General features: G+C 51.6%; 3 protein-coding genes and 1 long non-coding RNA gene across 10 annotated transcripts in view; 2 read left to right on the top strand and 2 right to left on the bottom strand.

Moving 5' to 3' along the window:
- The window catches only part of SZT2 (SZT2 subunit of KICSTOR complex), a 50133-nt gene extending 46480 nt beyond the window's left edge, over positions 1-3653 (bottom strand). For all 3 annotated transcript variants that reach the window (XM_045799770.2, XM_045799771.2, XM_045799772.2), the window contains exon 1: positions 3552-3653. In XM_045799770.2, coding sequence (XP_045655726.2) covers positions 3552-3578 — 27 coding nt within the window. In that variant the 5' untranslated portion in view covers positions 3579-3653. The remainder of the gene's footprint in view (positions 1-3551) is intronic.
- Positions 3654-3718: 65 nt separating this feature from the next.
- Positions 3719-12028, top strand: MED8 (mediator complex subunit 8). The gene is made up of 7 exons (XM_087865793.1): positions 3719-3800; positions 5145-5263; positions 5967-6111; positions 6636-6776; positions 6976-7057; positions 7432-7680; positions 8703-12028. Exons 1-7 carry the CDS (start codon positions 3795-3797, stop codon positions 8765-8767), a joined length of 807 nt encoding a protein of 268 aa, XP_087721919.1. The 5' UTR covers positions 3719-3794; the 3' UTR covers positions 8768-12028.
- A 2410-nt stretch (positions 12029-14438) lies between these two features.
- On the bottom strand, positions 14439-17717 carry LOC148109125 (uncharacterized). Its single transcript, XR_015726233.1, has 3 exons — positions 17589-17717; positions 17043-17240; positions 14439-15422 (listed from the first exon to the last, which is right to left on the bottom strand). It is a non-coding gene; the product is annotated as an uncharacterized LOC148109125 (long non-coding RNA).
- On the top strand, positions 17636-24801 carry ELOVL1 (ELOVL fatty acid elongase 1). Of its 5 annotated transcripts, none has more exons than XM_045799778.2 (8): positions 17636-17753; positions 22634-22693; positions 22865-23055; positions 23229-23309; positions 23448-23504; positions 23589-23694; positions 23782-23918; positions 24070-24801. In XM_045799778.2, exons 1-8 carry the CDS (start codon positions 17717-17719, stop codon positions 24289-24291), a joined length of 891 nt encoding a protein of 296 aa, XP_045655734.1. In that variant the 5' UTR covers positions 17636-17716; the 3' UTR covers positions 24292-24801. The 5 variants fall into 5 exon arrangements, with proteins under 5 accessions (XP_045655734.1, XP_045655735.1, XP_087721918.1 ...); XM_045799779.2 differs by lacking the exon at positions 17636-17753 and adding an exon at positions 20049-20198; XM_087865792.1 differs by lacking the exon at positions 17636-17753 and adding an exon at positions 20067-20191 and having other exon boundaries at positions 22628-22693.
- Positions 24802-24849: the final 48 nt, after the last annotated feature.

The raw sequence follows: 24849 nt of genomic DNA, 5'->3' as shown, positions 1-24849 counted from the left end.
AGGCCTCAGTTTCTTCATTGATAACATGTAGGTGAGAATATCTACTTCATAAGGATGTTGTTGCAATTAAACATGAGAATCCGAACAATGGTGGAAGAAGCCTAGCATTCTCTGGAACCTTATTGAGGCCTACATACCACGTATAACAAGATGAATAATACATTATTAGGCACCGTGCTGCATACCATGTACACTAGGATGAAGGAAACATCGCCCATCTCCATTTGTTGGCTTTTGTTTGTTCTTTGCACCTGTCCACCTTTGTGGTTAAGGTATAAATAATCTTTGAAGCCTTTTCCAACCCTCGTGCTATTTTCTGTTAACAGAATCCCATGAAACAATGTAGACACTTCTCCCCCCTTGAACTGTCTGAAGGCTCCTTACTACTGTGTGCATGCCGAAGTCCTGAACCTCCAGCATGGGCTCAATCTCACTCTTCTCATCTCTCCCCAATCTCCCACTGAGTTAGAGCATCTAGGATCTTTTAAACACTGGTTCTGCTGCTGCTTATTAGTATAAGGCCTTGGTGAAGTTACTTAACCTCTCTGTGCCTTAGTTTCCTCATCTGTTACATCAAGAAACTAATAATACCTATTTCATAGACATTTTACAAGGATTAGGTGATACTCAGTAAGCACTCTGGAAGTGTTAGCTGTTCTCACTGTCACACTGCACCCACATTAGCAGCTGCTTCTTCTGTTCTCTGAAGACTCTAAGCTCCTTCTCACCCCAGGATTTTCACTATTGCCTCTGCTCATGGCCAACTTCTACTCAGTCTTCAGGCTGAAATGTCATTTCTCTGAGACGGCATCCCAAACCACTCCTCCCCTCACACTTCTTAACAGTCAGGTAAGAACCCCTTTTAAGCACTCATTCACTCTGTAGTTTTCCTTTGCAGCCCTCATTATAATTCAATGTTTGTTTACTCCATTAAAATAGGAGACATGTCTGTCTTACACTGCTTGGCATCCACCCTGATACTTAGCACAATTCTGAGTCCACAGTAGCACTCATAAAATATTTTAAATATCTGATGAATGAATGATTTCTTAAATCTGACTCTGCCCAATTTTTTTCTCTTGAGATTGTAACAACCTCTAAAAGTCAGTCACTTTTCTGCCCAGTGGCAGAACTCTTCACTCCCCTTACTCTGTGAGATAAAATTTTCAGAAATGCAAATCAAGAACTTAACACATGCTTAACTTTTGGCTGAATGAGACTCCCACAAGTATGCGTCTTGACTCTAAGCTACTACAGATCCGCACTGATCAATACGGCAGCCACTACCAAACGGGGCTACTGAGAACCTGAAATGATGCTAGTCCGATAGTGCAGAATGAGATGTGCTGTTAAGTGTAAAATACATGCTGGATTTTAAAAATTTGGTACAAAAAAGAATGATAAATATCTCATAATTTTAAATATTTATCACATGTTGAAATGGTAATATTTTGGAAATGTAGAGTTAAATAAAATACATTACTAAAATTGATTTCATTTGTTTCTTTTTACCATTTTAAATGTGGCTGCTAGAAAATTTACATATATGGCTTGCATTAGATTTCTACCCTTTTTTTTTTAAGATTTATTTATTTATTTATTTATTTATTGAGGGGGATTTATTGAAGATTTATTTATTTTTGAGGGGGCAGAGAGAGGGAGAGAAAGCATCTTAAGCAGACTCCCCGCTGAATGTGGAGCCTGACCTGGGGCTGTTCTCATGACCCTGACATCATGACCTGAGCCGAAATCAAGAGTCAGATGCTTAACCAACTGAGCCCACAACGATGTTTTAGATTACCTGACTAAAAGGTATGTTGTATTTCCCTACAACGTCCCCCCATTTCCTCTCATCTTAATCCTTAAGGAGATGCTCAAATTCTTTCAGTCTTTCTCAATATTGGTATTTCTTTTTTTTTTTTTTTTGTTCCTTTTTTTTTTTTTTTGAGGTTTCAGATTCTCTGGTTTATTTATTTATTTTTTTTAATGATTTTTTATTATGTTATGTTAGTCACCATACAGTACATCCCCGGTTTCCGATGTCAATATTGGTATTTCAGATGCATGGGCTATTCCACCATCCCTGTGGAACATGTCTGATTCTTTTATTTTTCTAAAGATTTATTTATTTATTTGAGAGGGGAAAGGGAAGAGGGAGAGGGAGAGAGAATCTCAAGCAGACTCCCTCCCAATGTGGGACTCAGTCTCACGACCCCGAGATCATGACCTGGGCTGAAACCAAGAGCTCAACTGACTGAGCCACCCAGGCGCCCCATCTGATTCTTTTAAGCAGCACAAGGTTTCCTACTTAATCTTGGGTCTCATCACATCAAATCCCAACAAACTGGAGATTTGCCATCCTGTGACTACGTTATTATACTAAAAATCACGATGGTTAAAAACGTAAGATCTGGAGCCAAGCCACCTGTTTGGGAGTCCTGCCTCTACTACTTACTAGTTGTGTAACCATGTTACTCTGGTGAGCTCTGTGCCTCAATTTTCCCAACTGAAAGATGGAGATGATAAATACGTCTATGGATGAGAGCACTAATTGATATTGGTAAAGTGCTGAGAATGGTGCCCAGCATGCAGTAAGCATTCAATAAGTAATGACTACTATTTATGTCATTATACACACCCTTCACCCTTCCCACCTACTCATATACTCTCTTAGAACACTGGGCACCTCTTCTAGTGATGTTCTTTCCAAATCTGATAGATTTTATGCTCAGATCTTCTAACTTCAAAACTCTGCTACTCCCGTGACTGAGTAGCACTTGGGTAAGGTGCTTAACCTCCTTCAGTTTTCAGTTTCCTTAACTGTAAATGAGAACGGGTATTGCCACCTTCCCTTCCTTGCACAAGTTTGAATAACATCATGTAGGTATAAGTTCCTTGCATTAACGCTAACGGATGCCTCATACACATTTTCTGGTTTAATACGTAAAGTTCTCACAACACACCATAAGACAGGTATTTTATGAAGAAAGAAACAGGATCCCGACAGTCAAGACTTGCCCAAAGTTGCACGGATAGCTAAACAGCAGAGCCAATGTTGGGGGGAGGTTTCACTCCGAGTCAAATGTTTTTTCACGAAACCAAAGCTGCTCCCTACGTGCACGAGCGCTACAACTAAATTAATTCATGCTGTTTACGGCATTCCCATGTTTGGAGAAATGCATAAGCCAGCTAAGTAGGTCTATTGCCGAGCTGCCCACGGAAATTGCAGCAGAAATCACACCACAGGTTTTGTTAGTATCATTATTAAGACCAAGAATCCGAGAGCCCCAGGGTCGGCGACGTATCTGAAATCTCAATAAACAAAACAAAGTGACGGGTTTCTGCTCCAGCCCCCCCTGAGGAAACTGCGGGCAGCGGGGAGGAGGTTCACTTGTCGGGCCCTCGGGGCTGGGCCGATCCCTACCCAGGCCACTCAGCCCGGCCGCCCCCAGACCAGGAGGAGGCCGCCGCCGCCAACGCGCCGGGCCGCCGGACCCTCCGCCTCAGGGCTCGAGGCCCAGCGCCCAGCGTTGCGCCCGCCCGCCCCTCACCTCCGGCTCCGGGCGCTCCGAGGCCATCACACATCCCTCCCGCGCCGGCCCGGGCCAGAGAAGATGCTCAGCTCGTGACCCCTGACCCGACTACTGGAGCCCCGAAGGAACCGGAAGTGAGTGGGAGGGCCGAGTTCTGAGTTTTCTGATTGGCGGACGAAGCCCTCTCAGAGCAGCTCGCAGATTTGGCAACCGGAAGGGGAAGTCTTTGCCGCCGCGGCTGCCGCCGGCGCTGCCGCCGCAATGCAGGTGAGAGCGGGGGTTGGGGCTGTTGACCGCTAGCTAGCTAGGTTCAGGTAACAGGACTGAGAGTGGGCTGGTCGAGTAGAGTGAGGAATTGGGGCTGAGAGGAGAGGGCAGAGCCCGTAGTTGACCGGTAAGGGCCCGCAGGATGGGGAGGCACAGCAGACTGGAGGGGGGGTGGGGCCCATTTGGCAGGAGCCTTTGGCCGAGTCGCAAGCGAGGAGGCCCCGCGGATTTACGGGGATGCACGAAGGCATCAGGCTACTGTAATCTGGGAAGGTTGAAATGCAGCCCAAGGAAGACGGCTCAAGAAAGTGGCGGGTTGGCTCAGGCCCCGGCCTAGGCTGTTGGATTGACGCTGTTGGATGCAGACCTAACAAGGGATCTGGAATTGGAGAGAAGCCTGAGGGGTGAAGGAATTGCGGGGGGAGGGGGGAGAGGGTGGCTGAAAGCTGAGCTAAGTATAATCTGCGGCTGTGGGTGGAACCTAGGATCAAGGCTCACGTCATATAGATTGGTGAGTTTGTAAGACGATTTTGCATCATTCTTCGCGGCCTGAGCTGTTAGTTGTTAAGGATGAAGAAATGAAGTAAAACTGGAGACCACAGATGGGAGGGAAAATGTGTGCAGACACGTCAACATTTAAAATTGTTTCTCTGGTGCCTAGGAGCATGCGCATTTTTTTTGTTTTTCACTTGCCACTTACTTTCTTGCTCCTGGTTGGCTGTCAGTAATGTTTATAAGTTGACTAAGCTTGTGAAAGGGACACAGGAATATTGGCACAGAGATAAAATGAGTGCTGATTAATTCAGCAAAAAGAAGTTTGAAAACATCAAATGCTGAGGGTAAAGACAACGGGGGGGAGGTTGGGGGGCAGTGATGGTACAAGCCTGGTACTCAGGGAAACCTTCATGTGTGGGTAGGTTTCCCAGAGATTATGTTATTGGCAGGAACTGCCAGGCTCACAAGGCAGATTGTAGTACAGGAGAAGCTGAAATACATATGCTGCAGAGGTGCACAAAAGGTAATAAAGCCCAGGCATCAGGTCTGGTGAAAATGTCTCAAAGAGAGAGTATGGAGTGTTTCCAATGCAGAGAAAAGCCAGACATGAATTAGGAGATGATGAGGGAAAGGAGGAATCGAGGTCAGGCAAATGGATTGAAAGGTCTAAGGGTTGATACTGTCTGTAACCCAAATACCAAAGATAGAAAACAACCTGGCTGTCCTGCGCCAGGGAGGTCCTGTGTTATTTGACTAGTTTTGCATACTGTCATCCTGGCTTTTCAGCCTTCCTCTGTATGTGTCATACTCACGGCTATCTCGGTAACCAACCTGTTCCTATTGGTGCAGAGGGAGGAGAAGCAGCTTGAGGCATCATTAGATGCACTGCTGAGTCAAGTGGCTGATCTGAAGAACTCACTGGGGAGTTTCATTTATAAGTTGGAGAACGAGTATGACCGGCTGACCTGGTAAGGGTTGCCAGGGCAAGCTGAGGAGGGCTCCATGGGTGTGGGGGGAGGAGGGGCAGACCTCCTGGTAGATAGGACATCGCCAGTGATGTCACAACTTATCACTTGGCAAACATCTTTTGATTGGAAAGAGCTGGGTTTCCCAGCATTTAACCAGTGAAGTTTGTCCTGGTGCCACTGTGGCGAGGAAGTAGAGGAATGCCCAGTTTCCCAACCCAAGTTCTTTCTAGCTTTTGATTCTCACCCTTTGACTTCTCTGGGAGGAGGTACTCCCTCAGTGGGTCCTCCCACTACAGTAGAATCCAGTGTTCATCCTGGATCTCTTACTACAGATATTGCTGAGTCTTTTAGGTCCACCCTACTCTGGAAGTGTGGATCCTATTTTCAGGCCTGAGAGGAAGCTTTTACACAGTTTCTGAATGTTTAGTGATAGGTACAGCTGTGGTTCTTATTTCGCCACTGGTCCTCACCCCATTCAAAGAATGAACTGCCTTATTTCTCCACCTGTGTCAGAAACTGAAAGTGTGTCTCTCTTTCCTAACCCCATAATCCTAACTCCACAATCCCAAGCCAGTCTGGTTCCTGCCCAGTCCAGCTGTAGTGCTATGAGTCTTTTTGGGGTGAGCCTGGGTGTTCCTAGTCTGAAGGACCCCTCCAAGGCTACTTTACTGAGAACATTCTGATACCTTCTTATCACCACCAGGCCCTCTGTCCTGGACAGCTTTGCCTTGCTCTCTGGACAGCTGAACACTTTGAACAAGGTCTTGAAGCATGAAAAGACACCACTGTTCCGTAACCAGGTCATCATCCCTCTCGTGCTGTCCCCAGACCGCGATGAAGATCTCATGGTAAGAGGAGGAGAAGGGTACAACATGGGAAATTAAAGTCTTAGATGAGGACTTAGAGCACAGATGTTGCTTGGTTATTTTAGAAGTTCTGAATGTGTAGTGTGTGGCAATAAGAAAGCAAGGGCTGCATTTTGGAGGCTTTGCTTTTTTTCCTTCTGGAGTTGGGGAGCCTTTCCCAAGTAGTGCCAAATAAACCCGAGGCCTGTGTCACTAAGGCAAGGACCTTTCTCCTCCAATACCTATTTTTAGCAAAAAGTATGTTCTTTTGTGAGTTTGTCTACTTTGGCATTTTATTAAAATGTAGCAAAGAGAAACTTGCCTCTAGGTCTGGTAGAAACAGAAGTGTGAGGAGACAGAAATGAAGCAGGGAGTAAGGGCAAGAGTGTCCTAGGAAGCTAGACTCTGTGTCAGGTGGTGTTTTCCCGGAAAATGTACCATTTGCCTCTGGAAGGAACTGTGTATATCAGGCCAGACTGAATCTGCTTGAATCGCGTAGGAGGATCTATCCAATCTGTGTGTTACAGCGGCAGACTGAAGGACGAGTGCCTGTTTTCAGCCATGAGGTGGTCCCTGACCATCTGAGAACCAAGCCGGACCCCGAGGTTGAAGAGCAGGAGAAGCAGCTCACAACGGATGCGGCCCGCATCGGTGCTGACGCAGCTCAGGTTGGACCGCGTCGCTGCCCACCTGTACCCCCCCAACCTCTGGGGTCCCATCACGAGAAGCTAGACGTTGCCATTTGTGTCTGGTGGGCACACACAGTTGGTTACACATAAGTTGCCCCTGGAAGAGCCCAAGGAAGAAACTTGACCACACTCATTTCTTGTTTGCCCTGATCTCTGCACAAATGTGTGTGTGTTACAGAAGCAGATCCAGAGCTTGAATAAAATGTGTTCAAACCTTCTGGAGAAAATCAGCAAAGAGGAACGGGAATCGGAGAGTGGAGGTGCGGAGGGATTGGCGGCGACACGGAGAAGGGAAAGAGGGAGAAGATCGCTGGGATGGGAGTGGTCGTTTTGGTGGTGGTGAAGTGAGGACGGAAGACCGAACTGCTTAGGAGAGGGACACGTCCATTCTGTTCGCCGTGTGTGCTTAGGGCTAGCCCTGGAGCAGGTGGAGGAAATGGGCAAAATGAGAGGGGAGAATTCCAAGATAGCTGTGGGGGGTCTCCGGGGGCTCTTCCTTTGGGCTCCCGGTGAGTGTGGATGCTGCTGAGCCCTGGTGCTCCGAGCCCCGGGGATCATCCTGGTCTTCCTGCTGCTAGCTTCAGTCCAGGGTCAGAGGCATACTTCAGGCTCCTCACTTCACCTTTTCCTTCAGGTCTCCGGCCAAACAAGCAGACCTTTAACCCTGCAGACACCAATGCCTTAGTAGCCGCTGTGGCCTTCGGAAAGGGGCTGTCTAACTGGAGACCTTCAGGCAGCAGTGGTCCTGGCCAGCCGGGCCAGCCTGGAGCTGGGACAATCCTTGCAGGAGCCTCAGGATTACAGCAGGTGCAGATGGCGGGAGCTCCAGGCCAGCAGCAGCCGCTGCTCAGTGGGGTGCAGATGGCTCAAGCCGGTCAAACAGGTAAGGTGGAGGGAAGGACATGGTAGCAGGCCTTGAGCATGGAAGTAGGAATAAGCTGGATTGTCTGAGCCTCCAACATCCCAGAGCTGGAGATTTTCTCCTTTCTTCTTGGCTCAGACCCAGAAAACAATTTTTGAGGAGTAAAAATCTTTGAAACTCTGTAGCAGGCACCAGAGAAAGGAAGAACTTGGAGCAGCAGAAGCTGTACCTCCCACCCCATCTTAAAGCTCTGTCTCAGCTACCCTTCTGTGCCATTTTCTCTGGACACTGGGTGTGCTGTTAGGGTCTTTTCTTAGAGGGACCGACAGTCTTAAGACCGTTCAGTAGGTGTGCTGAGAATTGACAAACGGGCAAGCTCCGTGTACTCTTTTCTTTGTATCCTGTCTCTCCTGCTTACTGTTAATAGTTACAAGAACAGTTTGGAGGAGTTCAGATGGACGAAGCTAGAAGAGGTATTTTTTTTCAAAGCTGTCCAGGAAAAGGAACAGTTACAATAAGAAAAAACCTATTTTTTTTACCTGTGACATTAAATGGGGTCTAGCTGTCTTTTCCAGGAGTAGCTGAGCAGGAGACAGCTGGGGTGTGTTTTGAGCCCTCCTACCATCAGCTCTTTCCTCCCAGACACCTGCAGGGAGAGGGCTGGTCAAGATCCACACCTCTCATCTTTGCTACCCAGGGTCAGAGGCCACAGAGGTTCTGAGGTGATAGAGCGAGGGGGTGGCAGAAGGGAACCTGGGAGACCACCTCTCTGATTTATCATAATAGTCTTACCATGCTTCAAGCGTCTTTTTTTTTTTTTTTTCAAAGATTTCATTTATTTATTTGACAGAGAGAGAGAGACAGCCAGCGAGAGAGGGAACACAAGCAGGGGGAGTGGGAGAGGAAGAAGCAGGCTCATAGCGGAGGAGCCTGATGTGGGGCTCGATCCCATAACGCTGGGATCATGCCCTGAGCCGAAGGCAGACGCTTAACCGCTGTGCCACCCAGGCGCCCCTCAAGCGTATTTCTTATGTTCCTTTTAGGGAAAATGCCAAGTGGAATAAAAACCAACATCAAGTCAGCTTCAATGCATCCCTACCAGCGGTGAGTGTGGCCGGCAACCTCCACTCCCAGGTGCCCCTTGCAGAGCTGGGCAGTGAAATCGCGTTTTGCCCAAAGCTGAACTAGGTGGGTCCAATAAAGAGAACATGGGCTTTCAGCACCAGACAGGTCCCAGCTCTACCACTGACTAGCTGAGTGACCTTGGGCAAGTGACCTAATTTTCCTCAGCCTGTTTTCTTGTTTGTAAATGGTGATGATACCTACCTCATAGGGTTGTTGTGAGAATTAAAATGAGAAAATGAATGTAAAACACTTAGTACAGTCTATGAAATGACGGGTATTCAATAAATGACAGTTTCTACAGCCACTTCTCCCCACTGCCCTCCTCAGTCCTGGATCCAGAACTTAGTGGCATCTGACGCTGCTTCCCGTCAGTGGTGAGCTATTGGACTCAAGATCACGGACAGCTCTGTTCTCTTTGAAACCTGTGCTTATTTTGTGCGGCCAGAAACTGTCACAGCCTCTGTATGTCCTTAGAGGCATGAGGGCTCTTCAGGCCCACCCCCCCCCACCCCCCGGTTCCATCCTGGCCATCTCTCCGCGCTGTGGGCAGCGAAGCTTCTGGGCTGGGTCAAACGGTCCACCTGCAGCTCTGGTGAAGTGTGGGCCTGCTCTCCTCCTCCTCTCCTCTGAGAAGCCGGTTCAGCTCTTACCCGGGAAATAGTCACAAAGTTCCCTATCCTTTACCCTACCCCATACACATGAAAGAAGATGTTGAAGGTCCAGTAGGTGGGGGCTTCCCAGAAAGTTGCTCTTCTAGGTAGGATTGTGTGAGAAAGGGATTTTCTTAGCACGTGAAGAAGCCCTTTCTTCCCTGGACTCATTTTTCTTACTTTAGAGGGAGAGGGGAATTACACTTCACACCATCTTTCTTCAGGGTTTAGCTGTCCTCATAATAGTGCCTAGTTCCTAGATTCCAGCCAGGATGCCTTTCCTCCAGTCCAATGAAACTCAAGTAAGAGCCAGATTGCTGGTGGGTGGGGACAGCCACCAGGACCGTTGCCTGCTTTGCATAAAGCCGAAGAGCAGTGTGAGTCTGGTCTGCACTTACGCAGCCTTTCTTGGTGCTCCTTTGCAGGCAGGGGCAGGGTCTGAGTCAGGGGAAGACCAAAGGGTTTCTCTGAATAAAGTTTTTTAAATTGATGGCAACCATGTCAGTGTTAGCTGACAGTGATTTATGAGAGAGCTATATAGAGATCAGAGACCGTAGGTCAGAGACTTTCAAAGTTGCTGCAAGGCAATTCTGATTTGTTCTCCATAAAACATTTTCTAGCCTCGCTTAGCTTTGATCTAAAAATCCTGAGTGGTATGAGGAGGGCCCACTCATACCTTCCAGCTGCCTTCTTTCTGTTCTCTCCTGTCACACAGCAGTACTTGGGCATTTGTTTGGTGCCGGGCCAAATGCTGCCAGGCTGTGGCAGCAAAGGACTGGAAAAGTGGTCCCCAATGTCACATCCATTCCTGCTCCATCGAGACAAGAGATGGTCTCCACAGAGTTCAGTGGTCATAGCACACAACAGCATGGGGAGTCCTGTTATCAGCTCTGAGGCAATGCCAGACCTTTCCCCCACTTCAGCAGACCTGTCTATTGCTCTGTCAAGTGTTCCTTATGTCCTTACCCTATTTCTCCCGGCTGGAAGTGTCAGAGCGAACTGCCATATTGGATAAAGTTCAAGTTGTACGTCTCTAAAACCCCTGAAGCAGCTTTTGGTGACTGCTGTCCTTCATTCCACCAGAAGATTCCCTCCACTGAGAGGCCCCAACCCCGTTTCTTTGTTTTCTCAGACTAATACTACCTTCATTCCCACCATGATATTTGAGGTGGAAATGTCCTCCTCCTCAACAGCAACATGTGCAGGACCTCACCTACATCTTGGGCCCTTATGCAAACATTCCTTCCTCTGGAGGCACTCACATCTCTATATTCTTTACTCTGGAAACACATGTTCTCATTTCTGACCCCTTCCAACCCCCACATCCTCTGGAGTACCCACACCTATGTAGCATCGCCAACTTTGGGACCCATAGAACCCAGCAAATGCCCCAGTGGAAAGTATCTCCCTCCCCTCACACATACATTCCCTCCATTCCCTCAGGCGCAAATATATATGGCGCTCCCTTTGAAGAGGAGGACGTGAGGTGCTTCCTTGCTCAGATTTAGGATTTGTAAAAGATGGCTCCCTCACTCTACTTTGGTGGTATTCCTCTGTTTCTGACTGCTCTGTTTTGTCTGGGGACGTGTTTTCTCCTCCTCTCAGGGCCTCTGGAGAATGAGATTAGGCCATTGTTTCCTGGGATTATGCCTAGGATGGAGAAAGAAGCACTGTGAAACCGTGAGATCTTTCTACAGCGCAGAGTTCACCCTGCTGATGGCAGGAGTTTACTTAATCTCCATCAGCATGACCACCATTGCCTGGGACCGCTCCATCTCCAGGCCTGCCCTGTGGCTAGAACTCTGTCATTGTTGACCCTCCCTTTTACTCATACCCCAGTCACCCCTTTCTCTACCCCTTCTGAGGTCTACTCCTGCCCTACCTAGCCAACTTTACTTAAGCTTGCTACTTTCTTGTGAAACAGCCACTGTTGATAGGCCGTAGCCAAGTGCTCCTTCCGGTTCTGTAATGGGCTCTGGCTTGGGAACTGAGCTGGAGGTGTAGATTGCCCACCTCCTGTCCTGCTCTCAGGGGGGCGGCTGGTCTCTGCAGGAACGCCCTAATGCAAGGCTGGTCCCTTTTCCACCCCATTCTCACCTCCCCCAGGCAGCTGGGAACAGCCTCTCTCTTTGTTTGAACTGCTTGTACAGAATAATCCTCCTTACGGACAATGTATTCTCTGTGCCTGTGGACATAGGAGCCGTGTGAGCTGATCCCAGCACCAGGCAGGACGGAGGCTGAATCCTTCCAAACGCCCACCCTGGGTCAACTCCTGATTACTGTCCAGAGAAATTACTAAGGGATATACGTTGACCTACTGGCTAAATCCAGAATTTTTTCAGTGCTCTTCTTACTTGATCTCCATGGCGTTTCATAGTGCTGACCAGTTCCTTTTCATTTCTTTCTCCTCTGACCGGTCCTTTTCTGCAGCTTTTGGCCTTCTTTCCCTCTGCCCGCTGTCCCTGTAACCACCACTTTTATTTTCAGCTCACCGCTCTCTGCCCCTAGGACCCATAGGTACCTCAGATTCTGAATGTTCAAGTCCAGTCATCCTTCCCTCTGAACCTGTTGTGGTTTTTTTTTTTTTTTTTTTTGCTTTCCCTAATTTCCTGGGTGTGACCTAGGCCGAGACTATGGAAGCCATCCTTAGCCTTTCCCTCCCAGCCCCCCATGACCCAGTCAGGTGCCAAATCCTATCTGTTCTGGCTCCCTAATATCTATCTATCCTGCCCTGCATTTTAGGCCCTGGCCCTCTTTCCCTAAAAGTGATGTTCAGACTCCCTGTCTCCCACTCTGACCCATCTTTGATGTGGCTGCCAGGTCTTTCTAAACTGCTGATGAGATCACATTGCTCCTTTGATTAAAATCCTTTTGATAGTTCCTTCCCCATGTTTCTCAAACTGGAGTCCACACACCTGGCAGGTTGGTGGCAATCCAGGATCCAATCACCCCGGAACACTCATTTTCTTGAGGGTAAGTAATTTAAACAGAGGACACAAAATTATCTCATATGCATTATTAGGAGAAAATAGACTTCCAGGAATTCCTCCTAGTCTGAAGGGGTTCAGAGTAAGCCACCAGATTTCCTGGGGCATATTTCTTTGTGTCTTTTTTGCCATTACATTTACTTCACTGAAAAATTTGGAAAAATGTCTCAGATTTCCTGGAAAGGCAAGTAAGATTCTGTGCAGTCTGGCCCCCTGACGTCTCCTGACTTAGTTTCTTTATTGTCCTGCCGCCCACTCTGTTCCTGAGCCATACAAGCTGCTTGAAGTTTCCCGAAAGGAGCAGACTTTCTAGCCTCCGTTCCTTTAGTCCCACCATTCCCTCTGCAAGTAACATTTTGTCCATCGTTCTGTCTGATGAATATCCAATCATCTTTCAAAATTCAGCCCGTGAGCCACTCCTCTGTGAAGCTTTCCGACAACCCAGTGCAGGCACAACTCAGTGCCACTCTAAGTAAGTAAGGTCAGTTACCTCCTCTTTTATGCTCTTTATTGTCCCCCAGGTTCAAGCACCCTGAACTTGGGGTTTGAATTCCAGTTCATCTACCTGGGAACGAGGTGATCTTTGGCATGAAGTGTGTGTGTCTGGCATACTCTAGCATCGGCCCGTCATAAACACTGTGAATGCTAGCTGCTACTATTCTCAGTAGTGGTGTGGTGTGAGTTAGTTGACTTGGGGCAGAGAGAGTAATGTAGCATTTTGGTTAAAAGAGCAGGTTCAGACTGCCTAGGTTCAAATCCTAGCTGTGCCACTTACTAGCCGTGTGGCTCGGGAAAGTTAATTTACCTCTGTGCCTCAGTTTCCTTATTCCTGGGGATGATGATATCAGTGGCTATATTGTAGGGCTGCTCTGATGTTTCAATAGGTTAATACGCAGTGAAGTGCTCAGAGTAGTGCCTGACGATAAAAGCTGGATAAATATTCGCTATCCTCAGGGTTGTGTCTAGAACTCTGCTGGCAGTAATTGTTGCTTAAACCAATGATCGATCAGTCCCTTTAGGAGGAGCTAACTTCTTCCTCCCTCTGCACCTTGTCTATGCTGACGTCACGCTCAACCTCAGGAGCTCAGCCTTCTGAGAGATCCTTTGCGCACATTGCATCCCCCACGGCGTCCCTTCAGAACCGAAGGCAGAGCATTTTTTACCTGGTGTGATACATCATTCTTGAATCTAGTTTTGTGAATTTTTTTTTCTCCCACTTAGTTGATGCCCATACTCTTCCATAAAAGCCTAGTTTGGTCTCTTAAATTGTGTCATTTTGCTCTGAGGCCAAATGATAAGCTCCGTCACCTGAAATGTTCTTTGTCCTCCCTCCTAAACTGTATCTTCTGTCCAAACCAGTTGAAGGCTCAGTTCCACAGTCAGCCTACAGTTCTGTCCCTAAAGGGGGCCCTACACCACGCACAGATCTCTCCGTGCAGCCGTGATGAGTTCCCTCCTCGTTCATCTGTGATTACCAGGTCTGGGCTCAGGGCTTCACGGGCTGCTGTTGTAGTTCCCCGGGCATCACAGATCGGAGCGTGTGCTTGCCTCTTTTCACGCTCACCATCTGTCCCATAGGCCTTGTTGTGTCATGGCAGCTCCGTGGTTCTTGCCACCAAGCCTGAAGTACTCTCAGCTGGAGCCAGGACCTGGGAGTCAGGCGCTGTGTCCCACCTCCACTGCTGACAGAGGCTCTGCCCTCTCCTTGGACTGTCTGCCTCTCTTTTTCCTGCTTCCGGGCCCCTTGTTCATCTAGTGAATAACATCCTTCCAGTGTCACCTACTCCTATCACGTCTTTACCTCCTCCTTCCCTGTACACTCGACTGTTCTTCAATTATACCTCATCTGGACACATCCATTGTGTGGCCTGAGGCAAGTTACCTCACTTCCAAGAACCTCAGTTTCCACCTCTGTGAAATGGGATTATAGCCCAGACCTCAAAAGGGTACCTTCAACTGAACATATTTAAAACTAAAGTGAAACCTGTAAGTAGCTCATAATTTTCTACAGGGTGAAATCCGAACTTTTTATTTTTATTTTATTTTTTAAGAGTTTGTTTATTTGACAGCGAGAGAGAGAACAAGTGGGGGGAGTGGCAGGCAGAGGGAGAAGCAGGCTTCCCGCTGGAGCAAGGAGCCTGATGTGGGGACTTGATCCCAGGACCCCGGGATCATGACCTGAGCCGAAGGCAGACATTTAACTGACGGAGCCACCCAGGCGCCCCTAAAGTCCAGACTTCTTAGAAGGGCATAAAAGGCCCTTGAGGTATAGTCAGCACTCAAATGCTAACTACTGTTCTCTTCCACTACTGTCTCCTGAGCAATTTCATTTTTTATTGCATTGTGGTATATTAGACTGCTTTGATTATAGCACATTACCATTAAACTAGCCTAACCAAAAACAAAGAAAGGGGAACCCGATTGTATTTGGGTTATTCGGGTGGAGGGCTGAAGGGTGACTGGCTACAGGTGGGCTCAGGGGCTCGGAGGTTTGAGGCTCTCTGTCTCTGTTTCTGCATTCTGTAGCAGTAGGGCTCATCTCGCGCAGGAACTCTTGATTGTTCTTGCTTGGATTCTGGCCTGTTAGGAGCTCGAATTGGGGGAAGTGGGGAGAACAACCATGATTAACAGGCCAATGGAGTGGGGGCAGGAATTCCTTAAAGGAAATGAAAGCAAGGGGCTGGGAAAGTGAGCTCTCACAGTCCACTTTATGTGATTTCAGAGAATCCTTACCTTTTTTTTTTCCTCGAGCCCTGTCCATCCTTCTAAACGTACAGAACTGTGTTTAAGATTGCCTGCTGAATGTGCTATCTTACTTCACATTCCAGATGTCCCCAGATGCATTCATTTCCTCCATTCTGCTCCACCGGAGTTATCCAGCATGACCACCTTCCTGTCAATTCTGTGTCCTCTCTCTGCTCTATCCTCTCAGGCCTTCTGTGCGTCACACCTGTGCGTTGTAGATGGCCTCCCAGCTGGCTCCCCTTCCTCTCCATTCCTCCTGGTGAGATACCATATTGTCCCCAGGTTTGTCCTTCTGAAGAACAAGGGGGATCATACCAACCCCTTTCTTTAAAATTCTTAGGGATGCCCCCAAACAAACAAAACTCCTCATTCTTTCATTCAAACCACTTCATGATTGGGGACCAACCAACTTTTTTACCTCCTTGCCTACGAGGGCCTCTCATGCAGCGTGTGGTTTGGCCAAGCAGAATCAGGCGTAGCAATCCCCTGCACCTGTGCTGTGCTTTCCTCCTTCCATCCCTTTGTCCCCACTTTCCCTCAGCCTGGAACACCTGTGTTGCTTCTGCCTTACTTGCCATGTGACCTTGAGAAAAATCCATCACCCTTTCTGATTCAGTGCTTTCCGTCCATGAAGGGGCGATAATAGCAGTTACAGGAGTGAACCATATGGACACATGGAAAGCAGCTCTTAGGGCCACATTCTTGCCAGAGGAAGTATTGAATAATAAGCTGCGCTTCTCTCTTCCCCTTTTGGCCTTTCTCAACTCATCCTCCAGATCTGGCTAACTCTCTTTCCTTCATCTTGATCACCTCCCCTGGTTTGTCCCCGAACCAAAAGTCTCCCCTTTTCTCTCTCCACAGCTTTTTCTGCAGGTTCTATCACAGCCCTCTTCCCCTACCTGAGTTTCTTTAGTTCTGTTCAGTGAGCACTGAATGCTACCCGCAGTGTGTAGGCATTGGCTACCCACGGACAGATGTGATGAATGTTTGCACGCAGTCTCTCCCTTCTGCCAGCTCCGGTTCCTTCAGTGGAGGCCTCAGCCTTAGGTGGAGGACACTAACTGGCTGGCGAAGGCCCAAGGATATGCAGAAGGATTAACTGACAACCCCTCCCCTCTCTTCACTCCCCTGTCCTCACAGACTCAGCCCTCCCCCCAACTCTGCCTGGCGACTATGGAGAAAGTGTCTTTTGTCCTTTATGGGATGGGAAAGGGAGAAGCCCCCGGGAGACTACTTCCATTTCTCCCTGCCACTCCTGGTGTCCGTTAGCCTAGACCCGCAGTTCCTATCGTTTTTAGCTGACTCCCCGCGTCTCCCATGCTCTGTCCCCTCCGCTGCTCCACCGTTAGCCCGCCTGCTCATACACACACAGGCATGCCTTTGTCCAGTCGTTCCTCATTCCCATTCCTGCTTCTTTGATCCCAGTTCCTTTTAACTTTTCCGCTGAAACATGTAAGTCCTCAGATAATCATGAGAACGGAGTTGTTTGCGTTCACATGGTTGGTGGTTTTCAGACTGAACCCTCGCAGAAAGTATGTCTGTGGTTTATCTTCTGGGGAATGAGGGTGGAGAAGGGCCCCCAAGAGAGCAGTGAGTGACCAGTCAGACAGGGTGGGACCCTGGGGGGGGAGTCACATCACTTCCAGTTAGGAAGGTTCCATGAAGGAGGGGGAAGTTTAGCTTTTGGACTGGGGATTCTTCCCCTGCACCCCCCTCCCCAACACCTGGCCTTCATCCTTATCAAGCCTGTGAGTTCCTGGACGCCTTCGGTTTCTCCAGTTTATCAGCCTGCCCCTTCTAACCCAGCTTCTCCGCAGGCCCCAGACGACCTCCTTCACTCCCAGTCCCCTGACAAATTTGCCCTTCTTTTCCGTACATGTCAGTCTGTGAGGTGTTCTCCTTCGCCAAAGGCTAATCCCCCCGTGTGTATGCTGGATCCCACTGTCTCCTTCCACAGCACACGTAAACATGCACAGGCCTCTTCCCGTTAAAAACAGCCGTTAGAATCAATCTGAAGGTGAGAGCCAGACATTGATATTTTAAAAGCTCCCCAGGTGATTGTGTGCAGCCAGGGCTGAAAAACATAAACAGAACAAAATCCACACTTCTTACCGTGGCATTCAGGGCTCTATGTAAACTGACTCCTGTTCATGTGTCCTGCCCTGACCTCTGCTGTCTGAGCTGGAGCCACTCCGAACTACCCAGAGCTCCCCCAACCTGCCACATCTCTTGCCTCTGTGCCTTTACACTCATGCGTCCCTCTGCCTGGAATGCATTTCCCTGCTTTCTAGAAAGTGTCCTTCAACGTTTAGCTTAGTGTCCTTTCTGTGAAGCCTTCAAGAACTCACCCCCACCCTGGAGTAGGGTGCCTCCCCTCGGTGCTTTCATAAGCCTCTGCGTTTATCTCTGTGGGAACACTCACCACATGCTAACTATGATTGGTCTCCTTGACGTCTGTCTCCTCCTCTAGACTGCGAGTGTTTTGCAGGAAATCCAGAGCCGTGGAGATGCCATTTGGTAGGACATGGGGCCAGGTGATGTCCATCAGAGATGCTTTCTCCCAGGAACAGGACAGGAACTGAGCGAAGTGAGTCTTGGTGCGTGTTCATTCGTGTAGTCAACCTCAACTGAGGGCCTGCTGTGCTCATTTCCCACCGGGGCCCAGGTGAATAAGTGGGTAGTTGAAGTTCCCTGCCTCTACTACGTTTGACCTCTGGGACCGCCCATCCTGTCTGGTCGTCTGCTTTGTTCGGGTCTCATTTGTCCCTAGATGGGTACTGACTCCAGAACCTCTCATTAGAGCTCTCAGAGCAGTGTGTGCACACTGAGCGCGTAGGAAGGATCTGTTGAACCAATGCTCATGAGTCCGCACACAAGACTGACGTACTGGTTATCGGCAGTGGTATGTGCTTGACGTCGTGGTTGCCTCCCACCCTGTATGAAGCAGGGCCGAGTGCTGTGCGTGGGCCAGCTCCTCCTCTCTTCGCGAGGATGAGGGAGGCGCCGTCGTGCCTGTTTTATAGACGTTCGGCAACTTGCAGAAGGTCACGCAGGTACTCACTGGAAGATGTAAACTCAGGCCTGTGGAGTCGGGTGACCCCAAAGTATACCTGGAACACATTAGGCTTTCAACAAATAATTATGGACTCAAGGGAGACTGCCACCGCCCGGGAAGTAGAAAGCCGCCTGAATTCTCAGCATTCTCCCCGCCTGACTCTGGGCCCCTCGCCCTCTTGCCTTTCTCGCAGTCTCATTTATTCTCATATTCACTCCACAAACATTAGGAAAAGGATCAAATGAGCCAGCCACTGGGCCAGGTGCAAGAGATACAGAGACGACTAACACGTGCCTCTGGCTGAGAGGAACTGAAGAGTCGGGGAGGTTGTGATAATTGCATCGCTGTAGGATTGCAGGGTCCGGCAGGGGAGGAGTGGTTACTACCTGGGAGGGCTGTGTGTACCTTGTATGGAGCCAGGGGACTAAGCTTGGAGGGGTGGGAGTGTGTGAAAGATGTAGACATCCTTAGGGAACAGTTAAAGCCTAGCACAGGAGAGTAACAGGTAGAGTGGGAGGCTGAGGGCCAGGTCAGGGAGGCCTTAGTGCTAGAACGCTAAGAAATTTGAGCCTTTTGAATTCTCCTGCCATTTCCTTTCTGGATCATAGCTCTAGTTTGGCTCTGACCGCTTACCTCTAAGACGAAACTCCTACATGGCTACATCCCACCATTTATGAACATATTTCTCCCAAACCACTGTCTCTTCTGAATCCCCTTTCCGTCCACATTTACACCGTCTGGTCCGACAAGCAGTCATTGGGTCACTGTACGCAAAGCACCGCTCCAGGAGCCGCTGGGCTGCACATCTCATTCCGCTCAAACTTCGTCCTCGCCCCAGTTCAGTCTAGTGGGTGAGCGTGTGGAGCTGGGAGCGCAGTGCAGGAAGCTGGGTAGACAGCTAAGTTTGGAGAGTCAGTCCACCTGGCTTGAGGACATCTCCAGTGTCTGCCACTCCCATCCCATCAGTTGCCAAAGCTTCTTAGGTCAGGCTGTTAGCTCTCACCTGGTCTGCCTCAATAACCTCATCGCCCTGGCTGCCAGAGTGACGCGACAGCTAGCCAGTAAACCGCGCGCCCGGACACCAGCATCTGCCTCCTTCACCCATGTGTCACTAGCACTTACACAGGCTTGCACATGGTAGGTGCTCAATAAATATTTGATCACACAGGCCTGATTGTAGCCACCGCAGGAATCCTCACTGTTTCTCCTCTGCTTCCAGAATAAAACCAAACTGCCCGGGTTGGCCTTCAAGCCCTACTACATTCAGCCACAGTTGTCCTCACTTCCCTTTTTCTCCTTTCAATACCTTCAAGGCCCGTTTAACCAGTGATTCACTGTTCCTGCCCCGGGCCACTAGTCCTCTTAGCAATTCCTAACGCCAGGGCTCAGCCAAGTTCACGGGCTGGTCGAGAAGGCTTTCTGGCCCAGCTGCTCCCTGGGGCTGAGACCTCCCTGCTACCCCAGACCAGCCCGGAGCACACACGTGCTACCTACCGCCCAACCCTCCCACCTCCCTCTGGAGAGAGAGCCCTGGAGGAAAGGAACTTTCCGCAGCGTCCCAAGGTGGGTGGGCCTGCCACAAACAGAAGATGTGTTGGTCGCGCTGGCAGGCAGTCACCGGAGGTCCCAGGAGGACACAGTGTCAGGAAGAAGTCAGGTGCCTCTCCGGCGGGCGAGGGCCGGCCCAGGGCGACCCGATGGAGGCGGGCTGCCCGATGCCTAGGGAAAGGGTGGGGAGTCCGGGCTGGGCGTGCTTCCTGCCCCGGAATCTGGCGGCCCGCCCCTGCGCCCGCCCCTCGGGCCGAGCCGAGTCGGGGCCAATCAGCAGGCGCCCCCCGCCCGGCCCGCCCCGTCCCCCTCTGGTGACAGAAAGTCGGCCCAGCAGATGAGGAAGTGGCAGGCAGGCTGGCCCTGGGGACTTCTCTCTGGCCCTGCTCCCTCCGAGCCCTTCACTGCTGCCCGCCTGGCCCCCCACTGGTGAGTCTGGACCTTCCACGGGCGGGCTGTTCACGTGCCCGGGCACCGTGCCCGCTTGGCCCTGCCCTGCCCTGCCCAGCCTGTGGGCGAGGCTGTTCCCGGGACCGTGGGTGGGAGGTCCCAGCTCTCTGGGGCCGGGCCTGGCCAGCAGCCTCCCTCTGATGCCGGCCCCTATTTGCTTAAACCTAGGCCTTCCACCACCTCCGGGTCTTGCCCCTCTATGCCTCTTACCCTCCCTCTGCCTTGCTCCCAGCTCTTCTCGCCTCCCTTCCCCTCCCCCCTCCTTTGCCTGTCTCCTTTTCCCTTCCATCCATCTTAAAGGAAGGAAGCTCCCGCCTGAGTTCCCCTGCGAGGGACACACCCAGTGCTCCTCAAGCAGGGGGAGAGGTCCTTTCCAGAGCCTGGAGCCACTCCTGACCTCCAGGGTGCAGGAGTGTTTGGGAGGGGGTGAACTTGAGGTGGTGGCTGAGAGCGAGCGGGAGAGATAACCAGCTGGCAGGCTCACATGGGTCAGGGAGGAGCTGTGTGTGTGAGCGCAGGCCGCTGCCAGGTAGGCCCCACTACAGGACAGGCGGCCAGCGGGGTCCGATTGTGAATGAATGAATGGCTGTTGTCGTCCGTGAAAGAGATCTGTGTGCATGACCAAAGGCAGGTGTGTCTGAATGTGGGGAGGGTGATTTTATGTTCATTCATCTCTAAGTGGGGTGTCTGAGTTTATGTCTGTGACCACATTTCCCTGTGACTCACGTACGTGTGAGTAAAGCTGCGTGTGGGCCCGGGAGTGCGAGCGCGAGCGTTTGCACATGGTGGGTAATGCAGGACCAGGGAAGGCGGCCATGTGAGTGGTTTGGGTGTGTTGCCAGTGGGAATGGAGTTAGGAGTGGGTCTGAGTATCAAAAACTCTGCATGCCAAAGTCCACGGGGGCTTGCTTGGGTGGTGTGTCAGGGGGGGTGGTGAATGTCAGCAGGGGGTGTGTGGGCCCTGCGTGTAGTGTACTCAGGTGTGCCAGCCCTGGGTCGGCCTGTCCTTGGTGCTGGGGAGAGCTGTGCGAGAGGGAGGGCTTGGGCCCTGACCATGGTGGGGGCGGTTGGGGTCCCCGTGGAGGCTGCAAGAGCATCCGTGGGTTGTGTGCCCAGGTGAGTGTGTGAAGGGTACGTGGACGGCCTCGGTGGAGGTGAGCGACGTGTATATTCCTCACTTAGTGCCTGCACGGCTAGGGGGCACCTGGCATGCTAGAATGCAGGCAGTTCCCAGGCCATCTGCTGCCCTGGCTGGCTGGGGAGTGCCTTGCCCCTCTGGGACAGCCTTGGCATCCCAGGCTCTCCTGGGTCTGGGCCTCCCCCGACATTCCTTCAGGTTCTGAGAGGGAGAGGGCCTAGCTCATTAGGACCCTCCCTAAGGGAGGGGAAGATTCCTGAGACCTCCCCCACTCACCCACCTCCTCACATGCCACTGGCCTCCCTGCCCCTCCCAGGGAGAGAAGGGTGATTGTACCCATCCTGAAGCAGGACCAACTGAGAATCTATGGCTAGTTTAGGAGAAGATGCTGGGTGTGGGTTTTCAGCAGTTCTCTCTGGGCCAAGGCTAGGGCTGGAGCCCCGCGAGGTTTCTCGCTCAAAACTAAGCTAGAACCTTAGCTCATGTGGCCATCCGGGGTGGGTGGGTGGTGAGTCCCATGCTTCACTCTTGGCTTTCTCAATCCTGGTGGGTCCTGCTCCTCCGGGCCCTGACCTGTGGCCTGGACCCGCCCTCCACCCCATGCGCAGGGCAGCGGGGGCGGGTGGAGGGCGGGGCGCTCCCAGATCTAGTCAGACAGGTGGAGCCGCCGGGGCAGGAGTCTCAAAGAGCCAGGCTCCGGAGAGGAAGGGCAGGAGGGGAGTGCCGGAGAGGAGGGGAGCGGGGAGCGGAGAGCGGAGAGAGTCGCTGGAGGTGAGAGCCTGGGGAGGGCAGAAGAGAGGAGCAACGGGCAGGGGTGGGGGGAGTCTTCCCGGGAGCCGAGAGCTTCCCAAAGGTGGATTGGAGCGGTCGGAGGGGAGGATCCCTGGGGAGAAAAGAGAGGTGGGAGACTGGCTGGGAAGGGAGAGGCGGTCATTCTGGAGAGGAGAGGCAAGAGTCTCCGGAAGGAGACCACAACTGGAGAGTTCACCGTTGGAGAGGGGAGGTGAGGTCGGGTGGTAGGAATCTGGGTGGCGGAGCAGGGAGTGAGGGGGGCGAGTGAGGTGCGGAGAGGGGGGCGGAACAGCCCTTCCCAGCAGGCAGGATGTGGGGAAGCCGTGCCTCCTGCCCCCAGTCCCCAGCTGTTCCTTCCTCACTCTTCTGTCCTTTCTGCAAGGTGTCGGGAGTTGTCTCATCTGGTCTGTGTCCTGTCTGTGGGTCAGGGGTGGGATGGGGGCATAGCCAGCCCTGACACCCATGGCCCCCCATGCCTCCCCAGATTCCTTAGCCAGGATGGAGGCGGTCGTGAACTTGTACCAGGAGATGATGACGTACGCGGGTAAGATGCTGTCCTCCCTCCTGCCCCGGGATCCCTGGATCTAGGACTGTCTCCTGCTGGAGAGTCCCTGCAAACCCCTTGACCCTCTGTGACCCGACCCCATGCCTGTATACCTGGTGGGGGCCGCTTGGTCCCTGTGACTCTTCCTGACTCCTTGACCCTTATCCACAGATCCTCGGATCCAGGGCTACCCTCTGATGGGGTCCCCCCTGCTAATGACCTCCATCCTCCTGACCTACGTGTACTTCGTGCTCTCCCTCGGGCCCCGCATCATGGCCAATCGGAAGCCCTTCCAGCTCCGGGGCTTCATGATTGTCTACAACTTCTCACTGGTGGCGCTCTCCCTCTACATTGTCTATGAGGTGGGCCCCTGGGATGTCTAGGTTTCATTCCTGCTGGCAGGAGAAGGGGCAGGCCTTGGGGTCAGAGCATGGCATTTCCTTTCCAGAGAGGCTCAGATCCATTTCTTCAGCTAGATAGCAGGAGGGATTGGGCAGGGTGGATCTCTGGTGGTCTAATCCACACCCCTTCCTAGTTCTTGATGTCTGGCTGGTTGACTACCTATACCTGGCGCTGCGATCCCGTGGACTATTCTAACAGCCCGGAGGCACTAAGGGTAAGTGGGGGCGGAGTGGGGGGAGCTAGGTTATAACACCCTGGGGATAGCAGTTTGGCTGTGACCTGGGCTCATGGGCCAGTTCAGGGAAGTTGGTGGAGTAGTGTGGGGGTCCTCAGGCTGCCTGACTTCTTGCAGATGGTTCGAGTGGCCTGGCTCTTCCTCTTCTCCAAGTTCATCGAGCTGATGGACACGGTGAGTGGTTATAGGAGATCCGAGGATGCTGGGGGGAGAAAGGAGAGGCCCTGGCTCTCAATCCCAGTTCCCTACTCTTCTCAGGTGATCTTCATTCTCCGGAAAAAAGATGGACAGGTGACCTTCCTACATGTCTTCCACCACTCAGTGCTTCCCTGGAGCTGGTGGTGGGGGGTAAAAATCGCCCCGGGTGAGTGGTGAAGGCCACTGCGGGAAGAGGGGCAGGCACTGAGGACCAGCAGCTCGACTCTCCTGACCCTGTTCATTGTCCCGACAGGAGGAATGGGCTCTTTCCACGCCATGATCAACTCCTGTGTGCATGTGGTCATGTACCTGTACTATGGCTTGTCCGCCCTCGGCCCGGTCGCTCAGCCCTACTTGTGGTGGAAAAAGCACATGACAGCCATCCAGCTGGTGAGGGGCCTGGCCCGTAACCACCCCCAGCCTTCCTGGTCTGGATCCTGCCTTTACTAAGCCTGCCTCACCTTTGACCCCATGCCTCCACATTCCACATTTGGTCTTTGTCCGCCACCTCCCCTGTCCCCTGACCCCTTTCTCGTTCTAGATCCAGTTCGTCCTGGTTTCGCTGCACATCTCGCAGTACTACTTCCTGCCCCGCTGTGACTACCAGTACCCCACCATCATTCACCTCATCTGGGTGTACGGCACCATCTTCTTCGTGCTCTTCTCCAATTTCTGGTACCACTCCTACACCAAGGGCAAGCGGCTGCCCCGTGTGCTTCAGCAGAACGGAGCTCCAGGTACCACCAAAGTCAAGGCCAACTGAGAAGCGTGGCCTCGCCAGGTGCCCACCTAAGTGCCTCAGGACTGCGCCTTGGGCAGCATCTGACTTGTCCCCGCCGACACCAGTGACCTGTGACCAGGGCCTGTGCGGTCAGGACTGAGCAGGGGACAGGCCCTCCCCTTCCCACGGCTGGTACACAGGGGACCACGGCTTCCGCTCCTCGCCCCCTTCTCCCGGCCAGCTCCAAGGACATGGGCTCATGCCACTCCAGAGCTGGGGGCTGAAAGGGCTGGACGCTACTCCCCCTCCCTGCCTTCAGCTTGGGAGAGGAGCACTCAGGACTGGCCCCCGCCAGGGTCTTGTGGCCTTTTTCCTCACACTGAAGAGGTCAGCAATAATCCGTCACTGTGGACCCAGGATCCCTCCTTCCCTACCCCACACTGAAGCAGAAGCTTCTCGGCCAAAGGTCAGGGTGGGTGGGGGGCCTGGGAATACAGCCTGTGGCGGCTGCTCACTCACTTAGGTCTTCATTAAAAGTGACAGAGGAAACCACCGAGGCTGCGTGTGTACGTGTGTGAACGGGAGAGGCGCCAGCCCTGT

The sequence above is a fragment of the Ursus americanus genome, chromosome 12 (genome assembly GCF_024610735.1).
Source record: "Ursus americanus isolate L20-20 chromosome 12, mUrsAme1.1.p, whole genome shotgun sequence".
NCBI lineage: Eukaryota > Metazoa > Chordata > Mammalia > Carnivora > Ursidae > Ursus > Ursus americanus.
Note: the sequence above shows the minus strand (reverse complement) of the source record. Positions and strands in the feature narration are given on the sequence as shown.

Coding starts and splice junctions, on each gene's coding strand:
- MED8 (XM_087865793.1), top strand. Junction 5,264..5,966: donor GAGTATGACCGGCTGACCTG/GTAAGGGTTGCC, acceptor TATCACCACCAG/GCCCTCTGTCCTGGACAGCT. Junction 7,058..7,431: donor ACGGGAATCGGAGAGTGGAG/GTGCGGAGGGAT, acceptor CTTTTCCTTCAG/GTCTCCGGCCAAACAAGCAG.
- ELOVL1 (XM_087865792.1), top strand. CDS start 20,107: ATGAGGAAGTGGCAGGCAGGCTGGCCCTGGGGACTTCTCTCTGGCCCT. Junction 23,310..23,447: donor ACAGCCCGGAGGCACTAAGG/GTAAGTGGGGGC, acceptor GACTTCTTGCAG/ATGGTTCGAGTGGCCTGGCT. Junction 23,919..24,069: donor ACATGACAGCCATCCAGCTG/GTGAGGGGCCTG, acceptor TTCTCGTTCTAG/ATCCAGTTCGTCCTGGTTTC.